This window comes from Mizuhopecten yessoensis, unplaced genomic scaffold (genome assembly GCF_002113885.1).
Source record: "Mizuhopecten yessoensis strain PY_sf001 unplaced genomic scaffold, ASM211388v2 scaffold9525, whole genome shotgun sequence".
Taxonomy (NCBI): Eukaryota; Metazoa; Mollusca; class Bivalvia; order Pectinida; family Pectinidae; genus Mizuhopecten; species Mizuhopecten yessoensis.
Genome location: NW_018408091.1, coordinates 103,221 through 124,769, shown reverse-complemented (window position 1 = coordinate 124,769; position 21,549 = coordinate 103,221). Strand labels below are relative to the sequence as shown.

The window sequence follows — 21,549 nt, the reverse complement described above, 5'->3', positions numbered from 1 at the left end:
TTTGGTTTTTCAGACATGGGTAATTCATTGTGACCCATTAAAAAGAGACACATCAATAAGAACACAAGCTTTAGTAATAATCAGGCAATTTCCAATTCTTTGGAAAATTGTCAATGAACATTATTCATTAATCAAGGGAGACAACTTTGATATAAATTACAAGTACAATGTGCAAGGCAGCATATATACAGATGTTTCTTAAAGGTTCAGTAAGCAAAAAAAACCTCTCCAAAAATGTAAATAATAACATGTTATTCAGAGAAATTATACACATATAAACAATGTTTACTGAAATTTCAACTTAAAAAACCAAAAAACAATCCAAAATGTAATTGGGCTCTAAGAGTCACACAATACTAGCAGCTTTGTGTGATAGAATGTAACCTCACATGCATGAAAAAGTAATTAAATACACACATACCAAAGGACAGAACCAAGGGGGAAGGGCAGATCCAGGTGAGGAGGACAAGTCCAAAATGTGAAAATTTACTCTTTTTCTTTTTTGCTCCTCAATATAGATGTAATGGTTTACAGGTACATCTGGGGGGTTCCCTCTGTTTACGGGTACATCTGGGAGGTTCCCTCTGTTTACAGGTACATCTGGGGGGTTCCCTCTGTTTACGGGTACATCTGGGAGGTTCCCTCTGTTTACGGGTACATCTGGGAGGTTCCCTCTGTTTACAGGTACATCTGGGGGGTTCCCTCTGTTTACAGGTACATCTGGGAGGTTCCCTCTGTTTACAGGTACATCTGGGGGGTTCCCTCTGTTTACGGGTACATCTGGGAGGTTCCCTCTGTTTACAGGTACATCTGGGGGGTTCCCTCTGTTTACGGGTACATCTGGGAGGTTCCCTCTGTTTACAGGTACATCTGGGGGGTTCCCTCTGTTTACGGGTACATCTGGGAGGTTCCCTCTGTTTACAGGTACATCTGGGGGGTTCCCTCTGTTTACGGGTACATCTGGGAGGTTCCCTCTGTTTACGGGTACATCTGTATCAGTCCTGCCAAATCTCATACTACTTCATTTTGGTAGCTTATCCTTTACATTATATTTAATTTTAGTTTACATGATTTAATAATTAGTATTTATGATTCTTATTTCAAACATGTATTCAATATACAAGCACTAACAAATTATAATCATTATTTTCAAAATTGCAAAATAACAATATTAATTATTCATAATCATTATTTTCAAAATTTCAAAATAACAATATTAATTATACATTAACTCACAATTTCAAAATAATAAGTTGTCAACAATTTCTTATATATGTTCCTTGCTTTGTTTCTGGTAATATACAATTCAAATTGAGCAATATCATTGTAATTTAGATTATCGAATATCAAACCCTAATTAATAAACAATATTTTAACAACACAACAATTTTTGTTATATTGGACCATTACCTTTTCATTTTCAAAAGGACCTGATAACTGATAAGATTTCTGAAGATAAAATTATGGGATTTCTAAATTAATCTTTTTATGGGGATTTGTTGACTTTGCAATATTGATTTGTTAACTTCATTTAAATCCCTGAGGAAGAAACGTTCCAAGAATTTAAGGCATAATTAAAAAATATTAATATTAGTTTTAAACCATTTGTTGGCACAATGTTTTTCTCCGAGTCTCTACCTTAGCATCGTTAAAGTTCATCATCAGTAATAATAACAAATTGATCTGTCACAATCAGACACTCAAGCAATCACAGAGATTTATAAGCCGAAGTATGTAACTTTCATATTACATTCTGATCCTCATATATTTCTCATAAAATTAACGATAGACAATGCAATTACATCAACCTCATGAGCTCACGAAAATTACACCATCACCAACACGAAAATTAGCTCAGAATGAAATTGATAAATGTATTCTATTAGGATAGAATACACCAATATGTGTTTCTCCGGAAAAGACTTCTTATCATTTTTGATATTTGTATTGGCTCATTATATTACAATATAAAAAATAATTAGATAAAATCTGTCTTTTGAATTACTGAACCAACAAAACACCAAGAAGTTTAAAGGTAAAGGGTTCCATTGAAGAATAAAATGAAATTATTTTGATCTAATCCTCTCAGGATAAATCTGTACTACATCACTTTGACACTAGTATGTTTGACTCGAATGTGGCAATGATCACTGTAACTTCATTGATAAAAATTAAAAAAAATCGTCTGAAATCTATTTCTGAAAAATAAAATTCCACATATCAGTTAAGTATTTTCATACAAGCACTGTTTAAAATTCTGTATACCAGGAAACTTTCGTTCAGTCAAATTTTCGCCGATAAAATCAATATTCGCTCAGAGTTGGTTTCACCCCTCACATCTACATAGTCCCATTATGTGTATTATGATAGTTGCGGAAATTCACTGTAATGATAAACTTGCCCTCATTTCCAAGGGTGAAAAAGGCGAAAATTCAACTGCAGTAATTGTTTCCAAGTACGCACTGTATAAAAACTACTTGTGTAGTTTATCCCTACATAAAGCATTTATTTCGCTGATATGTACAAACAAACTATTTTTTACAGAATACTGTTACTGGTACCCCTATCAAAGTTCAAGCACAATGAAATTGGTCCATACATACATGAAATAAAATGTTGACTAGCAAATTATAGAGAGCGGGATGTTAAAAACGTTTAAGGAAAATTCAGAAAGTTTAGCTTCACCATCACCAATCTAACAACAATTCAAAAAACATTTCTCCTGTTGATAATTGAGCAAGCAGCAGATTCGCTTTTGCTACAAGAATTCTAAAGTTGCAAAAATTACATAACTATATAAAATTTAACAATAAAACCGAAATAAGCTAAGCCTCACGGCAAAACCTGTGAACGATAGTTTGCTAGGTGTTGATCAGTGACGCCTATGCGCAAATCTTTTCTTCGTTGTCCTTCGTCCTCAAGAGTCCTGAAATGTTCAATCCGATTCACCTTAGCGTTGAGGACTTGTGTTGCTTGCTGCCTATTTTGAGTTTCTTCTACTTGAATGCGCTGCTGGTGTTCATCCCAACGTTTCTGGGAATGCTGAACTCGTACTTGCTGTGAAAAAAGAAACCAAAAAAATTCAAAAAAAATCCAAATAAAATCATTTTATTGATAGTAAAAACTTCTCACATCTGTGACCCTCAATTTTGGATATATGGCCAAATTAAATTAGACAAACTAATAATTAATGATAGCAAGCAATATCTTAATTACAATATTGTACTCATGTGACCTCCAAAGTGTGTCAAGGTCAATACATTCATACAAACCCTTCGACAGAGCAAACTATATATAAGACATATATATAATTACTAATGGGGCATCCACCATTTCTGGCATAGGCAAAAAATGGGCAAAAGAATTTAACATACTTTTCGCCTAGTGACCTTGAAAAATACTGTAATGCTTTATGGATCACACCAAAAATTTAAAAAAAAGTTAAAATGTCTGTAAGACATAAATAAATGATTTTAAGAGTGGGCATAGTGAATCACTGATTTCTTCATATTGATCAGTATAAAATAAGGACAAAAAAGGTACATGTATAATTAGATTGTGACTCAAAGAAACCCCACGAATGTTCCATCATCCATTCTCGACATTAGTTTAATTAATGGCCCATCAACACATACCGGTGTATCAAGAGGGGCATGGATGTAAAAAAATGTAGAAAACAGTTAAAATTATGATAAACAGGGTCCCAAGTACTGCAATAGCTGGCGTGTGTAACATATTACAGAACAATAAACCAGGTACACTAGTACTGTTCTCATCAAGAGAATGCAGAAGAAAACATCTTATTCTTCACAAGCTTCCACAGTAATCACACCTATTTATAGTCAAGAATATACAAACATTTCTTTATAAAAGATTAGAACATCATACCTGTCTCTGTTCAGCTATAGTCACACTCTCCTGTTCCCTTGTAAAATGTTCGGTCTCTCTCTTCTCTCGTCTTTCTCTCATTCCTGCGATACGTTTAATTCGCAGCTCTTCTTGTTGCTGTTTAACTTGCTCGCGTTTCGACCTAAGTTCTGCACTGATCTGTTTCTTGGCTTCTCTTGACTGTTGAACCATCCGTTCCTCGTTCACTTGACGCTGCCGATCGTGGTCCATTTGAGCGATGATGCGCTCCCTATGGTTGTCCTGCATTAACTCCTTCATCCTGTCTTGTTGATATAGCCGTTGATTCCAGTTGACTTGTCGCTGGATAACTTTCTTCCTCCTGAAATGTTTTTATAACTGTGAGATACATAGATATTGTATAATTATCAAGTCAGGTATTGCCCTTGTCTTTGTCTAATAACCAAGCTTGGTAGCCAAAATATTTTGAATACGGTAATGTATACATAATATCAAAGGCAAATAATCCATATATTTGACATAAAATTATCAAATCTGTTAACACAATTATTTGCCTGGCTTTGTATATGATGTTATTTCAGGTAAGTAATTTTAAATCTTGGCACTCTTTTTATCGAGGGTAAATTATCCATATACAGGACGCTAACCTGAACTCTGTCCTGGCAGCCTCTTTGGCGTCGGCGGACATTGTGCGTGTGACTTGGGGCTGGGAAGGGCGGTGAGGAGGGAACATGCCATTCTGGCATTTTGCAGGTTTCATCAACATCTCGACACTTGATGTATGACAGTGTTTTGCTTGTGGGTCAACATACTTAAATGCAGAATTTGCCCATTCAACTGTAAAAAATGTAAAACTCTATTTAGTAAATGACAACAAAACAATATGGGTATAACAATGCAAATGAGATAAACTGTTTCTTATGGAAGATAACTCCTTGTACACGTTACAATTTTACGAGAGAGCATCCCAGTAGTCTAATATTGTACCTTCAACGTAGACAGGTTCCAACTTTTCAGCATTTTTCTTTACTTGAACTTAGTTACTTGCACATTTACTACAGCCAGCAGTATGTATATTATATATGAAATGAAGATATTTATTATGATAATTTCTGTTTTCAGAAAAAAATCTCCGTCACTGGGATTCGACTTATAAAACAGGGAGTCATTCACTGCACTGGTCATGATATCCGAATATATGTTAAAACTTTATTCTTCAACATTATTTAAAGGAACAATTTCAAAATGTTCTAACTCCCTAAAAGGCTTATAGTATACAATTTTCTTTGAATGAATATAGAGGAAATAATATAAACGAGAAAATATCTTTCCATTGCCCGTCTATCGTAGAAAAGTGGTGGAACTCTCTCCATTAAGGTACGGTATAACCCTAAAATTAACCAATGTTAAGAAAGTTCACACTAACCACTATATGGTGGTGTTCTGCTGTGGTCTTTGGCCTCTAATGGAGCTTGGAGGGCTGTTTCCCTAAATGGGCCCGGCCTGTTAGGACCAATCATCTCTGGGGTACACTCACTGCCCCAGTATTTTACCCATGGGGCCTTGTTTTGGCTCCTCTTCCCTGACCCTGGGCGGCGGTAGAACATGTTAAAATCCCTGGCAGGAGATCGGTTTCTCCTTGGTGGGGATTTTGATCTTGAGCGTGGGGAATGAGAACGCCTGGTTGGAGATTCTCTACGACGACGAGGAGGGCACACAGGAATATTTTCAGCATATCTGTTGTCTTCTCCAGCAAAGAAGTTGTATTCTAAATTCTCTGTTGGCTGAGGAGTTGTCTCTGCAAGAAGAGTTTCAGTTAATTACAAGATAATATTTAACTCTTCTAAAAATCCACCACTGGATTGAAGATTTGAGTTTAATTATAATTCACTAATAAAAAATTAAGTTACAAACAGGGTTTACATTCAATTCGTATTACCATAGGAAATATCTTTTTTAGAATTAAAGAAAAAAAACTCATAGTAGGTATGGTAAATTGTATATATCAGTATAAAAAAAGTGTATCAAGGAAAGCATTGCTTTGAATAAATATGGTATTTCATGAATATAGAAGGGTGTATTTGGGGAAATTAATGAGGTAATGAGGGCTAATTTATCATTACAGCGAAATTTAGTAAACAACATAATATACAAAGTAATTAAATAAGGAGGGCAAAATTAACACCGAGTGAATATGGACTTTATTGACACGGCTAAAAATTGACGGGGCAAAAGTATGAAGTATGTATTTTATAATACAAAGATGTATTCGAGACAGGGCTTTAATTAGAATCAATATATTAATTTGTATCTATAAGTAAATAAATGCAGTTATTTGTTTATCTATAAGAGGTGTATAAAGGATGGCTTTGATTAGAGAATATATATGCTTGTTATGACATATATGTATAATAAAATAGGTGTTGAAGGGACAGGGTTTTAATTGGAATAAATATGGTAATATGTATATGAGATTTTTAGTACAAGGAATACGATATTACAAATATCTAAAATAGGTGATGCTTTGAATGGGATAAAGCTGATAATGAAAAATATCTAAGCTTTCCCATTAATGCATTTAACAAATCTGCTTAGTTTATTATAGAAATTGGAGTCCTTTAATACAGTTATATCACATGTATTATTGAAACTAGTATACTTCTTCAAATAAAACTCATTTTTAGAGTAACAAAATGTATAATTAACAAGTTTTTCTCACCTGATCGTCTTTCCTCCTTTCTTTGACCTCTGACCTCTTCCTCAGTTGGCCTGTCAAGATCCTCCAACATAACATCGTCTTTAAATGATACCGATTTACGAAGTAGATTCTCCTCTTGTTTTTCACGTTTTCTCAGTAAGCGTTCTCTTTCCATCTGTCTTTCAAACTCAAGCTCATCTGCCTCCATCTGTTTTTTCAACTCTAGATCCTTCTCCTTCTGTCGTTCCAATTCCAGCTCTCTCTCCAATGCTTGAATTCTCTCTGCCATTTGTTGTTCTGTTCTTTCCCTCTGTTGAGCCTTGATCAGAACCTTTTCACTGTCCTCCATTAATTGTTTCTCATTATTATATTCAACCTTCTCCACATCTAACGATTTCTCCTCTCGCGCAGCTTTTTCTTCGTACTGTCTGTCTCTCTGTCCTTCGTCAATAATTAACTTATGTTCCATCAGTTGTGATGTAACTTTTTCGTCCAGTTGTCCCTGAGTCATGTTTGTGCCTACACAAAAAAACAAGATTGAGTGATTGCTGAAAAGTTGAGAATTTCTTCAGGTAACTTATTTTAGCATTTTTGATAAATGTAAAATTTTGTAAAACTTTTTCAATATTATTGAAAAACAAATTTGAGTTTTAAATGTAAAAAACAAGTAAACAATACACAGTTGTTTTTTAAATGAATAGAATTGATCCTTATTGATATCATACATTATTTACAATTACTTTAAAGTAAGTTAGTTTTCAAATGATCGTTTTTTAAGATTTCAAAGGCATTTTTAAGGCTATAACACTGTATAAGATGAAAACAAAACCGGAAATACTTCAAAGATAAAGTTTTCAAATTTTACAAGTTACAGGTTTCAAGGTATTTTTAATAAAAGATAAAGAGGGAAAATATGCAACCAGAAACTACTTCAAGCTGTCATGGATATTTAAGGTTTTTGAGTTCGACAATATAGATATGTATATTTTTCCAAATTTTAAAGTTAAAATTATTCCAAGATATTTTTAATTAAAGATAAAGAGAAAAAATGCAACCACAAACTATGGTACTGAAATCTGTCTTGGATATGTAACATAAATATTTATAATGCTTTCTAGCCAAACATCATGACCAGCTATACATATCTATAAGCACATGCACTTACCTGGTACAAGCATATTCATGGCATTGCTACTGACGGCAGACTTGACGGACGCCGTGCGCTGTTTCAGTTGTACGGGGTACCCTGGAGTGTACGGATACTGCCACGTAACGCTTCCCACCGTGCTGTCCATGTCAAAGGTCACCGGGTGTGGCTGTTCGTACACACGGGGCTCTGCAGTGGGGCCAGATGTTGGGTAACCTGGGAGGTTCTCCAGGGGGTAGTGTGGGTTGGTTTGAAGAGTCTCCCTTGCCTCTCGTGGCATCTTAAGTTCCAGCACAAGTCGTTCATATACTTCTTCAGGAACCCACAGTGCCATGTCTGACGGAATCTTCTCTGTCCGCCCATTGGAGAATGTGACAGTGATCTGATGGTCATCTGGACCTACAATGTACAATTTTTTTCTTTCTTTAAAATTCATGCTTTTCTTAATTTTCTTTCTGAAATATTGACTTGGGACAACTTTTAATCCCTTTTTACATACTTCATTTACATGACATGAACTTCTGCCGTGAAGAATCAGCCATTACTGTCTGATCAGCCAATCAGAAGCCAGTGTGGCCATCTTTAATACCAAAAATTAAGTGTTGGCCATTTGATGTAAAGTATTTACTGCAATATCAATGTGACAAGGGGGACCGGGAAGGTCATAATGTTTTCTGAATGTTCCCATCATTATGATATGATTAAAAAACCTCTTATACTCTTTGATTTTTCGAGGAAGGGGAATGTTATCTAACATGTGGTGTTTTGAACCTTTTTAATGCTGCAGGGGGGGGGGAGGGGGTCCAAACTTTGTATTTGGTATTTGGTTGCATGATCTCTTTTATGCTTTATAAAACATTTAAAATCTGTATCTCTACTCCACATACAAATTTTCAATAAATTTATGAAAAGGTTGTTTTGATAGAATATGCATCTTTGTTTAGTTTATTTTAAGCAGGAAACTGTGATAGACAAAGAGGGTATTTGTGACAGATTTTTTTTTTTTTTTAATCTGCCTTGCATGAATTTAAGCAAAAAATAACACAAATATAAAAAGGGATTATCTTCAAACACAAATTGTTAAGTTCTTACTGGATCTCTCAAATAGGGTTAAACCGTAATTATAAATATCAATTTCAGACCACTTCAAGATAATTGGCTTGAGATATTCTATTCAGCCGAGAAAGTAAATATGAATTTGAAAGAATCATTGACGAGAACACATTGAGGCACCAAGTATATGTTTAAAGTTCCTGCCACATACCATTTAAACTAGCATGGTAAAAATTCTTTGGCCCTTCAGAAAGTGATTTAAACTTCAGACTGTGGTTACGCATACATGTCTACTGTTGTTCCAAATATAAAAACAAGAAAAAGAAGTTATACACTGGTATAGATATGTTTGGTCTCGGGTTTGTATGAGTGATCAATACCTAGCCGGTCTGTATTTGACCTTATTGACATTCCCAAACATTCAGCCAGGGACCATGGCTACAGGAAACATGTGTATAGTTTAAAGGGTTGAAAAATCAATAGAATCAATATTTCTAAGTACTTTTACATTATTCAAGACTATCTCTATACTGTAAAGGAGAAAAAGATATTTAACTGTAACACTGAAAAAAATTTGTGAATAGCATCATCACAAAAAGCATTGAGATTCCAAAAACTATAGTATGCATATAACTGTCACATTGATAAATCTGTGAATAGCCTTTTCACCCCCCCAAAAAAAGCAAACAAAAATCAGGAATCCAAAAAGTGCAAATTATTCTGCAATAGAAATTAGAAATTGAAATAAAGCTGTGATGTGAATACGAATGACTTATATGTTTGGATCTTTTGAAAAAAAAAGTTTTAGGTGAAATCCATTTTTATTATTTATTTATTTTTTAAATCAAAAGACGCAGCAGTAAGTTTATTAAAAAATAACATGGGCATAGAATTCCCATAGCCTAATGCTTGATGCTATTGATTTTATGGCGGGGCTAGTGAAAGTTTTCAATATTTAATTTGAAAACGTATATATGTTAGGCAAGTAAATCTTTTAAAAATCTTTCTGTGGGCTAGCACACTAAATAAGAATTGTACAACCCTGATAACAGGTCAAATAAAAAAAAATCTTGAACAAAGTAATAAAATGAATTATTGTTGAAGAGTTCATGTATATCTTCATTGGCTATTCAATTTAAAGGTAAACCTGGTGTGATATGGGGCAATAAAAATCTCAATGGTACAATGTATACATTCAGATTATAAGGGTAATAAAAATCCTAAGTGTTTAACTTCAAATTTATTGAATGCACTAGATTCTGAACACCAGACTCAAACACATGTCACACAGTGTAAAATCACCATAATATGCTACCAGCAGGCCTTTTTACAGGTATTTTCACTGCTTTCATGCCAAATAAAAAAAATGTGATTTTACATTTTTCTGTGATTATATAAGGAAGGCTGAACCACACTATACAGGGCATGATTTCAAGTTTTTCTACTATGAATTTCAGCTAGGCAATTCTCATTTTGAAAACAAATATGGACCTGGTCCCCACCATACCCAAATAACTTTTTGTACCTCTGTGTATCACAGTCTCTAATGCAGGGCCCTCACTACTGGTTTGCACCTGTGTATAGCAACCACCTGTCTATAATGACTCGTTACTATTCCACCCCAGAGATTTCGATTTAGAAAGGTTTTATTTCTTAAACACTTCCTTCTAACCCTATTGGTAAATGCTTCCCGATTTATTTCCCTTTCAGTTTATGACTGATCATTGGTCGTTTGAGAAATGGTGATGATGAATTATGAATTTATTGTTTTTAGAGATTCTTGACAACTTTTAAAATACCAATGAAAAATTTATAATTTTTTTTTTATTCTGAAACAAAATTGTTAAGTTATAAATGTGAATGTTCCTTTCAATAAAAAAAATGTTTTGCTGTAGGTTTCTTGTAACAGATTGATATAAGAATATTTGTGTTGGTAGGTAATAAGGTGAACACATGAATGCGGTTTCTGGATTGAAACATTTATCTTGACTTGCATTATCGTTTGATTAAGAGAAATAAAAAATAATTTCATTTAGATTTTGCTTCTACTTAAATTGCTATGGGGTAATATATTTTATATTACATTTTCAATATCTCTAAACGTAATAAGGAAGATGACTTTTCCCAAAATACTCAGGCATATCAGTTAGGGTATGTAATACAAGGGGCTCTTGGCCCCTAAAATATGGGAAGGACCCCATGATCTTCATACAGTCTATGGTGGCCCGCTGGGCCCTAGCTTTTTTGGCCATTACATGCCTGATGCTTTGAAACTCAAATATATTGGCAGGAACTTTTATATTGCAGAAAATAAACTAAACTGTACAACATATTTAACAGATGCAGATTACAGAATAGTTTAGAATCCACCATAGATCTTCTAAAACAAAACAAAACCCCTGAAGGGGCATACCCCTGAACCTCATTCGCTAAGATTTGCTTTTTAAAGCATTTATGCTTCTGCCTCCATTTTGATGAACAGGTAGTGTCCGAAAAGTAACAACGCACATCAGGACCCCCATAATTTCAAGAGGGCCCCTAGCTTTTTCTGGAGAGACCTGTGGTCATTCACCACAAGTTAGTTACTGTGTAAGTCTGAATACTGGATAGAAAATGCTGAAATTCCTCTGAAAACATATAATCTATTTTTTGTTTCATCTGTGTGGTCACCATACACAAAGAAATTGTTAAATAAAAATTGTCAAATAATTTAAGAAAATTTATCACCAGATCTACGTACCTTCGGAACCTCTCTTTTCGTGTCCCTCTATGACGACTCCAGGCCCAAACCTCTCCCCTTGAGGTTCCCAGGGTGCCAGCACTTTGTCCGAGGTGTTGATGGTATGACGCTTAGCGTCCTCATAATCTACTAGGTCGTACACAAATGTATCCTGATATGTTGTCTCCTTGTACTTCCCAGGCTTACTGGGACCAAATGCTACCAAAAATTTATCACCCAAAATCTGAAATGAAAAATAAAAATTTCATTTCAAATGTTATAAAATAAATTGACATTTAAAAAAAAAAAAAAAATTACTTGAAAATACATATTTAAATAATTTTCTTCGTTAAAATTAAATAATGATGTACATATTTAAATAAGTAATTTATTTTTGAGTGATGCTTGCTATCATTAAATTATTAAAGCTTTTTCAAATTTATTCATCATGTAACTATTATTAGCTGCAAAAATGATTCACCTCGGTAGTTGAGTTTGGAGGTTATTGTAGAATATAATTAATAATAATGCTTTTTAATTAAAATAATAGATCTACATGTTGTAATATGTTTAAATAATCATAAAATGAATCTTTGGAGTATTATATGTCATACAAAAAACTATTATTTGTAACCCTTTAATGTGGTATATATATAAACAAATTTGAGCATGGTAGAAAATAATGAAAATAATACAAATATGATTTCACAACCTTTTGTACCACATAAATAACTGTGATGTAGTTCAAAGTATTTGCTCATACATACAGATCATTATTTACAATGATAATTACATGATGCATGTGACAAATATGTGATGTAACATCTTAAACGCTATGGTAACCAGAATGTTACTGATGAATGTATAACATCATACTGTTTGTGTGTTGCCATGGTTTCTCTGATGATCTTGCGTACATTTATTGATCGACTATTGATTTATTCTAGTCATGATGGATGATCATACATGCTTTATAGCCAGAGCTCAGAATAAGATCTGGTTGTTCTAATCATGGATAGGAGGTTTCAGTGTTTTCTCCCGAGAGGGGGATTTGGGTACATATCACTCTTAATTTTGAAATTTTTCTGAATATAACACAACAATCTTTATTTATTTTGCAAAAAATATGAAACAAGTTTTATTAAATTATAATAATTACTCTTGTTGGTAGCATGCAGCAGTTTTTAGTGTGGGAGGAAACCAGATTACCCAGGAAAGCCCCATGTGGTCAGGCAGGTGACACCATGCCTTCTCACATTTGATCGGAGAATCAAACCCTACTGAAAGGGGAGTACACTATCCAGTGTATTCACTGTGCTGTTCATCCACCTGTGTCAATCGACCACCCACATCCAATGCTTCCTACTTTTTCAATTCCTTCAGAGACGGACTGGGTATTGCATTTCGATACGATAGTGTTTCGCTAACGATGACTCTTTTAACTGACATCCAAAAAAACTGGATCATTTGGTTGCATATGGCAGTGTGTCCCAAGCCAGTGTTTTCAGTAAGTTAACAAGTAGGTGGTTGAATTGATTTGAAAAGATTAGCTGGTTGAATGTTCACATGCTATAATGTTGGTCTATATGTGTATTCTGAAAAAAACAGCCTGTTCAAAGTTGATGAATAGCTGGCCACTTTTAATGGCAGCTGACATCATTTCCTCAGATCTATGTCAGTAAACTATGAACCTAAATTTACTGACTTCAAAGGAGACTGAATTTACTCAAGAATGACGGTGTGTAGGTTAAGTCGTTATAATTCAGGCTTTTTGGCTGCCATAAGGGCATGTAAGATATTGCAAGGTGTGATTCAAGTCACTTTACTCAGGTGTCAGAAAAGTCAGGTGTCAATGTATACTAAATATAATTTCTTTAAAAAAAAGGGAACCAGCTTCAGGTTGCCATGAGGGCATGTTAGATATTACAAGGTGTAGTCAACATCAGTTTATTCCGGTGTTGGTGAAGTCAGGTGTCACTCTATACTAATTACGTCAATTTATAGAAGTACCAGTTCCCTTCCTCAGTGTTGCTTTGTCCTGACTTTTGAGCTACTATTTGTAACTCTGTTATTTTATAAACTTGCATAAATTCACAATCAAAACAACTTTTAGCTAGCAATAGGGCATACATATAGCAAAACATGTTCAACAAACTTTGGGGAACTAAATAAATTTGGTTACTAAAAAACATTATATAAGTAGGGTATTTTCTCATTGCCTTAGGGAGTTCGGCTTGTGGCTTTGAGATTTGCATAATCGTATCACAGTACAGAATACATACCTGGCTCTTGACCTTGCCGAGATAGAAATATCCATCGTCAATTCGACGAGCCAGAACTTTCTTGCTGATTAAAAGTGCTCCAGCGGCCGGAGATACACCGGAATTTTCAATGTGATCCATCATTGACTCCTGTGACTTCAGCCATCCCCGTGCGGGACGATACTGACTCCATCCGTTGGGAAAGTAATAACGATGTGGCTGCATGAACCAATGACCCCAAGCAAGGTGACCATAAGGGTTACCAGGAAATCCTGGATATGAATTGAAGGAGGAAACTCGCGGTGTGAGAGCGAGGGATTCTTCGGGATCCACTTTCAGTGTTGTGGCCACGCTGCACTGTTTTCCATGGTTATGTAATGTTCCATTTATGGTTCTAACGATTCGCTCGTGAGCATGATCTGCTCGATAGATTGGAGTGACACGCTCCACACAGCCGTGTTGTGTTAGACTGACAATATGGAAAGATCCGTAAGATTCCACCGACAAGTCCTCCAAAAACTCAATTGCAGATGTGTCCATAGCATCCTCCGCACACAGATAGATACAGTGGATGGGACGTCCTCTCACAGCGTTGGTGACTTGGTCTAGGATGTCTACAGGATGTTGATCCGGCAGACCATCAGTTACAAGATAGACGGATTCACAACCACGATCCTCAAGTGCAGTCAGAAGTGCATCAAGTGTATTGGTTCCTGTTTTCGCACTTAGTCTTTTCACCCATTCTGCAGCGACTTCAACTGTTTCGGCACTACACTTCACCATCTTGTCAGCCCACTGTGTCACTTCTGAATTAAACTCTATGATATTAAATGATGTAGGCTGACTCTTCCTTGCATGTTTTAATAGTGTCTCCACCAGGTGTTCCTTGACCACACCCAGGCCTTTGAACATGCTTCCTGATGTGTCAACGCAGAAGGTGACATTCTTCTCGAATGTCTCCCCGAAAATCGTGGGAATCCCTTTTATGTTCAAGGCCATTCTTCTTTTGGATAAAACAGCAAGAGGTATAGCTAAATTTTCTAAATCTGAAACAATAGAATACAAAATAATTGACATTAAAACATTCAAAATCAGTTCTGGATAATACTGTATCAAAACAAAAAAGTTCCACTTAAGACAAACATTGATGATTGTTGAAACTTTCAATAATCAATAGTTTTTAATAATTATTGACATAAACAAGTAAAGGACTACCCTGTTGATTGCAAAAAGAAGGTTTGGATAATACCTTTGTACATAATATAAAGTACTTGGTACCTGATGGACAACAATGGGTTCAATGTTTACCGGTAATTAAAATGCCAACGATCTTATCTTTCTAGTGTACCAGAACCTTTCCAAGAAGCGAGTTGGTAAGCTTCGATATTGTTATATTATTAGGCCTAGTGGTACACCCCTGGCTTCGATTTATAATCAAAATTGATAATCAGAGTGTCACACTATTCTAAGACACACAAAATTGACATGATTTACTAACAAGTTACAGAAACATAGATATGATATCATTAAAACAATCTGGGACTCAGGGAGGGCAGGAGATGCCGGGCCATTTTGCACATTTAACTTTAAATGAGCCAAATTAAAATGGAAGATTTTCATGTGTAGCAGACCTGGACTGGGTCAATCGTCGGCAACCAGGTAGCCCAATTGGTAGAGCGTCCATCTAGAGTTTCTGTTACAAAATTTACAAGCTTGCCAACCCTTGTTTCATGCACTGGATGAATGCTTAGCTAGGGGATATCTGAACCTGAATTGTTAATAGGCTTGTCTTTGGGTGAAGACTAAGAAAAAGGAGGGAGGAATGTAGGGGAACTGGACTGGGTCGATCTTCTGCAACTGGGTAGCTCAATTGGTAAAGTGTCCGTCAAGAGTTCGGAGGGTCCCAGAGTCAAGCCCTGATCTGGTTGTTGCATTTCTCTTTCTCCTGTTACACATGTACAATTAAGTTTCAGTTATCCTGTCACCTCCATTAACTACTCCAACAGTTAAGAGGCTTATACATGGCGAGACAGGCGCTGCAGTCTGCAAAATCGTATCCGATAGAAAAAAGGCAGACAAGCGGCCTCTTATGTTAGGAGTACTCTATAAACCAGTTCCAATTGTCTTGATAGTGAAGTGGCTTGATTAATGAAATACATCATAATGTAAAACATCACACCTTTCTAAAAGTGTTGATGTCAGGGAATCTATGGATAATGGTACAACAATGTTAATATTGGAGAACGAAGTGATGACTTTAAAGAGTTAGACATACCATATTTTCTCTGATAAACACCCAGTGCATGCAAAATTGTCTGAATGGGGAAATTATTAAGATAACAGATCATATGTTATATGACAGTTGAAGTTAAAGAGGTCGACACAAGTGTTCGACATTTTCCCATATTTGTAGAAATTTACGATATTTTGGTTAATTGGAGAGGGTCAGAATGGAAGTTATTTTGGAAACGGGACACTTGAATCATTTAATTAGTAGTAAATTAGTGCTGATAAAAGGGGAGACACACTGATTTAGGGGAGGGAGGGGGTAATTATGGTGAATATAAATACAAATAAAATGGGCCATTGCATAACAGCATACCTCATCACTCACTAAATAAAAATGTATACCCATAAGGAAAAATAACACTAACATAGCATATTTTCAAGTACTCTATAACATGAAATCATTTGGGCTTGGTTAATGTATGGGTCCAAATTTGGAGCGAGTCCCTCCAAAACGGGGAGAGCAGCTAGCAAGTTAATTCCTGTAGGAACTCTATCTTAATCAGAGATTTATAACGATAAGATCTATCGTTATAAATCTCTGATTAAGATAGAGTTCCTACAGGAATTACTAGCAAGTATGACGGGATGGTGTTATATAACTATATATATTGACAAATAATGAAAATCTTTAATGAGAATACAAGAATGTATTCCACTAGCTTACAGGAGTAAATTAAACATGACACTATACGACACTGGAATATGACTATAGCTGCAGTCCATGAATGTTTTGCTGTGATCAGCAGTTATAGGATTAGCTGAATTAATTAGGTTTAAACCAAAACCTATACAACCTCTATAACATTGAATGTTTCAATATGAACCTTGTTTTTTTCGTAATTTAAATTATTTCTGAATATGTGTTTTCCTAAGTGTTTTGGCTAAATTAATTATTGTTGTGGTCTATGGAAAAAAAACAGCCATGCCCATGTAATAACGTGTAGTATACTGTACACACGTTTACCTATGATTGACAGTTGTGAAATTAACATCCTATGACAGAAAAGGCGAAAGAAAGAACAGAAAGCTGTACTGTATTGTCACATTTAGCGTGGGAGTTCTTTTTCTCGTTTCATGGAGATGATCACTGTCAGTTGACGTCCACGCGCCTCAAATGTCAACAATGTGTCTACAATTTCCCAAACAATAATGTACTAAAACCATTCACAATATTTGTTGGGAAAGAAGACGTAATGTTCACTCTCCGTGCACTTACCATCATGTAAGAAGAGCTCCGTCTATCATTGCCTACCGGAATCCGTTTACAGATCGAGCACCTGTTATGTAGTTGTCAAGGAAGTCTCATCGAGAGCTAGGAGTTGGTTTTTAGTTTCGTATATTTTGAAAATAAAATTCAGTGGCCAGATACGTACATTTTTATTCCAAAGTTAGTTTAATAATCGAATTTAAAATAAAACTGAGTATTCTATACTGAAGTTCAGTCCGAAATTCATTTTCATACGAAACTGTTGGAAGTATTTGTCCTTGGCAAGATGGAGACCGCCGCAAAGGGTAGTGGTGTCGAGGTAGCAAAACCATCCTTTAACTGGACCAAATTTACAAAACTGTAAGCAATGGCGATGATATTCAAAGCAATTAGCAAATATTTTAACATAATTATCAATTTAAGTTTATCACATGCATTTAAGATTGTAAAAAAAACAGTTTTGTAGACCACATTTGCCTTCTCTTCTTCTTATGGATAATAGCAATCCTTCACATAAACTGAAGATTACGTGCTATGCGCTGGGAAATGTACAAGGGAATAAGGGTTATTTTTTAAAATTTTTGACATATATAGATAAAACTATTTACAGGGTACAAATTTAGAATGTTGAAGACAGGTATGACACAGTTGTCAAATCACAACATGGGAATAACAGAAAATTGTATTAAAACACGTACATACCTACTCAAACAATGTTAGAGGTTTACATGGCGAGATACTAGGCGCCGTCACAGTCGGCAAAATCATATCCGATAGATAAAGGCCGACCAGAGGCGGCGTATAACAAATCTGAGATAGCCACCTTTGTATCTGGTTTGTTTGAAATAATGAAAGAATTAGGTAACCAATACAGGCACTATAGTTTTTTGCTCAAAATTATTGACCACCGGCCCATATCTTTGTATTATATTAAAAGCTTTGTAATGTAATAAGCTGTTTGTAAATATACCACATCTGCCGATAGAAAGTTTTGTCGATTTATCTCTCAAATTGAAAATTTCAAGCATCAAAGAATAATTACAATACAATAAAGCTTCACCTACAAATAACACAATTTTCAGTCATATTAGTGAATTATAATTGTTGAAGATAGGTCATACATGTACTTCAGCTTCAGTACAAGTTGCGTTAGAGCAGATCGTAGTCAACGTGTGGTGCAAAAAATGACCATACTGAGATTTCCAAGGTCCTTCTCGAGCCTGAAATATGAACCGATTACGGTTGTTTGAATTTAGGTGAGGGGTAATTTACCCCTCACCTAAATTCAAACAAAACATTTCCCAATGTGTAAAGTTATAATTTCACATTTCAAAAAAATGAAATTGGGTAAAGCAAAATGTCCCACAATATTGTCTTAATTCTTATTATCCCCTCGAAAGTTTGAGGGGATATAGGATTCCGCCCGTACATATGACATGCGTTTACATCGCTCTAGCTAACTCATTTCTCAACGGAATTTCATGAAACTTCATACAAGTGTTTGGTATGACAATGCCTTGAACAAGTTTGGGTTTCAGGTAACTACGTTTAAGGTCAAGGTCACTGCTCCTTTTCTAAGAAAACACTTTGTCATCGCTCTAGCGACTGCATTCCTCAACGTAATTTCATGAAACTTGATACAATTGTTTACCATGACAATACCTTCAACAGATGTTGTCGATAGAACAGTTACTGTTATATCATTGAATTTTCTATTCATTTCCCCACACATATGGCACACAATGTGTGAATGCGAGGGGATTTGTATCACTTATGATGCCTTGATTTTTTTTGTGTCATGGAAATTTTTCTTCTTTTTATGCAGTTTCAGGTCAGAGGCAGCTTTGGTGAGGAGGGAAATCCTATGCTTTGGTGTTTTCACTTGTTTCTTCTATGCATTAGGAACAAAGTACCATCAGATTGGTGTAAGTATGATTATATAGATACATATTACAGTAACAGGTTCCATTGGTCTGCTTCAAAATGGAATTAGGTGTAATAGATCCAATGAGATCTACAACATGACCAACCCACATAAACTGTACAACCTTTGTTAAAGCTTTTGCATTCTGATCACTTTATTGATACTCTTAGAGATCTGTGCTCACTTTTTAGGTCACCTGAGCTTTAGCTCAAGTGACCTATTGCTATTCGTCTTCGTCCGTCGTCCGTTAACATTTTACATTTTCAACTTAAGCTGAAATACTGGCAAAGGGATTTCATCAATATTTCATGGGAAGGTTACTGACATTTCCCTGACCAAGTGTTGTTATTTTTCGGGTCGAGCAGAAATCCTATATGGCCGCCATTTTGAAAAACTATTTCAAACTTAAAGTCAAGTTCTAATGGGCCGATTAAACTGAAACTTTGTAGGAATGATCAACTCATGGTCCTGACAAAGTTTTGTTATTTTTCGGGTCGATCAGAAATACAATTTGGCTGCCATGGCCGCTATTTTGAAAATAGCTATTTCAAACTTAAAAAAAAGTTCTAATAGGCCGATCTAACTGAAAATCAGTCTAGGAATGATCAGCTCATGGTCCTGACAATTTGCATTGGTGTCCTTTGGTTGTAATTAGCTTGGAGATGGTTCCGAGGACCACTCTACAAACACATACTGGTATGTGCTTGTGGGGCATGCTACCAAGATTGATTGCTGTGTTCCGATTGTTTGCTTATTATTTATATTCAAAGAAATGTTCATGAATCTTCATCAGTAACAAAGGCTCTACACAGTACTTTGAAACCCATTACACAAGTTAGTTGTTAAAATCTGGTTTTGGTAAAAGAAATATTCCACACTGAATTCCATTACACATTTTCTTTGACTAGATCCAAATGAAAACTAAGGCTAGCAATCCAGGTCCTTAATTATTAGCCAAACTATAATGGTTGTTGTTCTCTGTAGTTGTGTGGAATGTTTGCAGATGTCCTGTTTAAGCCGGTCTTCAAAATACAGTTTCTGATCTCGATAAACATACATGAATTTTCACTACACCCATTAAATATGTCATGACATAATTGAAGGATTGCAGTACGTTATCCTTGGCTGGTAACTATGCAGAAAGAGCGACACCTGACTTCAACATCAGTCAATTTTACCATTATGCTGCAGCATGATTCTTTTAAAGGTTTAAACTAGGCCTTTTGTTTCATCCTAAAAATGTTGTGTACAGAGCCTCCATTTTATTCTGAGGGTGTAGAGAAATGAATGTGTCGAGATGGAAACATTGATTTACAAAGCTGGTTGAAATCTATCCGACTTTGTTACATATCATGCTTTTTATTTGCAGGTCCATTTCTTCCATCCTAACCCTTCAAAGTGGACAGATGCAGAGCTTGGCATTCCCCCAGATAACGAGGACTAGGAATATGTTGGCCACTGGCCATTCAGACATTGTAAATACAGGCAACAGAGTCACTGATGCTCATTTAGTGAATTATAGTATGGATGTGACATTTAACAAACACAGCTTTTGTGATATTTGAAAATAAGATTACATTAAAAAAAATTATACATTGTTTGTGTCTTGTCTTTTGTTAGAAAAATATTCAGGTTGTTAACAGATATCATATCTATTTTGTTCGCATTTTCATGCAGTGTTAATGTAATTGTACTGTTACAGTATAATGAAGAAAATAACTTGACAACATGATAAACAATCGAAAGACTGAGGGAATAAAAGGCTTTAGAATAATATTACTGGACAAGTCCTAATATAAATTGAAAACTTCTGATAATTAGGAGAAAATTATTTGAAGTACATAACTTCATTACTTCATCAATACATATATTGAGGGGGAAAAACTGAAATTCCTATATCGCCACAAACCCCCTTTATATAAATGGGCAACTTCTAATGTACAATGAAAACTATTAATTTGACAAAGTATGGAGCAATTAATTCATGGAGAAATTACTATAATAGGAGAAGCAACATTCTTAAAATATCCGCCCCAAGGCCAAGATCTTAAATGCCCGCTTCGCTTAAATAAAATATAGTAGTAAAGGATCCTGGTCTCGCTGCACTGTGTTTTTTGTACATGCAGTCATCTCCCCTTAATTGAGTTTTGTTATGACTAGCAAAGTTGTACCGATACATGCCAGTAGACCAAGTAGCTCCGTCTATTAGAGCAATAGTATAACAATCTGAAGTTCAGGCTTCAAATCACAGACTTGCCCCGGTAAATTTATATTCTCTGAACACCGTTTATTTCATCTTTATTAATTGTTCATAAAAGTCCCAAGATCAAAGTAACTGATTTATCAAACCAATAGTCATGTTGGTTTTTTTCCCCAAGGCAATG

At 35.2% G+C, this 21,549-nt stretch overlaps 2 protein-coding genes across 2 annotated transcripts; one reads left to right on the top strand and one right to left on the bottom strand.

Annotated features, from left to right (window-relative positions):
- Window positions 1-1,900: 1,900 nt before the first annotated feature.
- LOC110458274 lies at window positions 1,901-17,330 on the bottom strand. Its single transcript, XM_021509905.1, has 9 exons — window positions 17,251-17,330; window positions 13,767-14,791; window positions 11,506-11,728; window positions 7,731-8,111; window positions 6,587-7,084; window positions 5,294-5,665; window positions 4,515-4,704; window positions 3,889-4,228; window positions 1,901-3,057 (listed from the first exon to the last, which is right to left on the bottom strand). Exons 2-9 carry the CDS (start codon window positions 14,742-14,744, stop codon window positions 2,833-2,835), a joined length of 3,207 nt encoding a protein of 1,068 aa, XP_021365580.1. The 5' UTR covers window positions 14,745-14,791; window positions 17,251-17,330; the 3' UTR covers window positions 1,901-2,832.
- Window positions 17,331-17,492: 162 nt separating this feature from the next.
- Window positions 17,493-20,763, top strand: LOC110458277 (NADH dehydrogenase [ubiquinone] 1 beta subcomplex subunit 2, mitochondrial-like). Its single transcript, XM_021509909.1, has 3 exons — window positions 17,493-17,601; window positions 19,067-19,166; window positions 20,535-20,763. The coding sequence occupies exons 1-3, from the start codon at window positions 17,528-17,530 to the stop codon at window positions 20,607-20,609; spliced, it is 249 nt and encodes an 82-aa protein (XP_021365584.1). The 5' UTR covers window positions 17,493-17,527; the 3' UTR covers window positions 20,610-20,763.
- Window positions 20,764-21,549: the final 786 nt, after the last annotated feature.

What these genes read in the sequence shown, in the direction of transcription:
- LOC110458274 (XM_021509905.1), bottom strand. Translation starts at nt 14,744, where the DNA reads ATGGCCTTGAACATAAAAGGGATTCCCACGATTTTCGGGGAGACATTC. An exon ending in CATGAATATGCTTGTACCAG is followed by an intron (nt 7,085 to 7,730) that starts GTAAGTGCATGT and finishes TTTTTTGTGTAG; the next exon opens with GCACAAACATGACTCAGGGA. An exon ending in CAGAACACCACCATATAGTG is followed by an intron (nt 4,705 to 5,293) that starts GTTAGTGTGAAC and finishes CATTTTTTACAG; the next exon opens with TTGAATGGGCAAATTCTGCA.
- LOC110458277 (XM_021509909.1), top strand. Translation starts at nt 17,528, where the DNA reads ATGGAGACCGCCGCAAAGGGTAGTGGTGTCGAGGTAGCAAAACCATCC. An exon ending in TGGACCAAATTTACAAAACT is followed by an intron (nt 17,602 to 19,066) that starts GTAAGCAATGGC and finishes CTTTTTATGCAG; the next exon opens with TTTCAGGTCAGAGGCAGCTT. An exon ending in CAAAGTACCATCAGATTGGT is followed by an intron (nt 19,167 to 20,534) that starts GTAAGTATGATT and finishes TTTTATTTGCAG; the next exon opens with GTCCATTTCTTCCATCCTAA.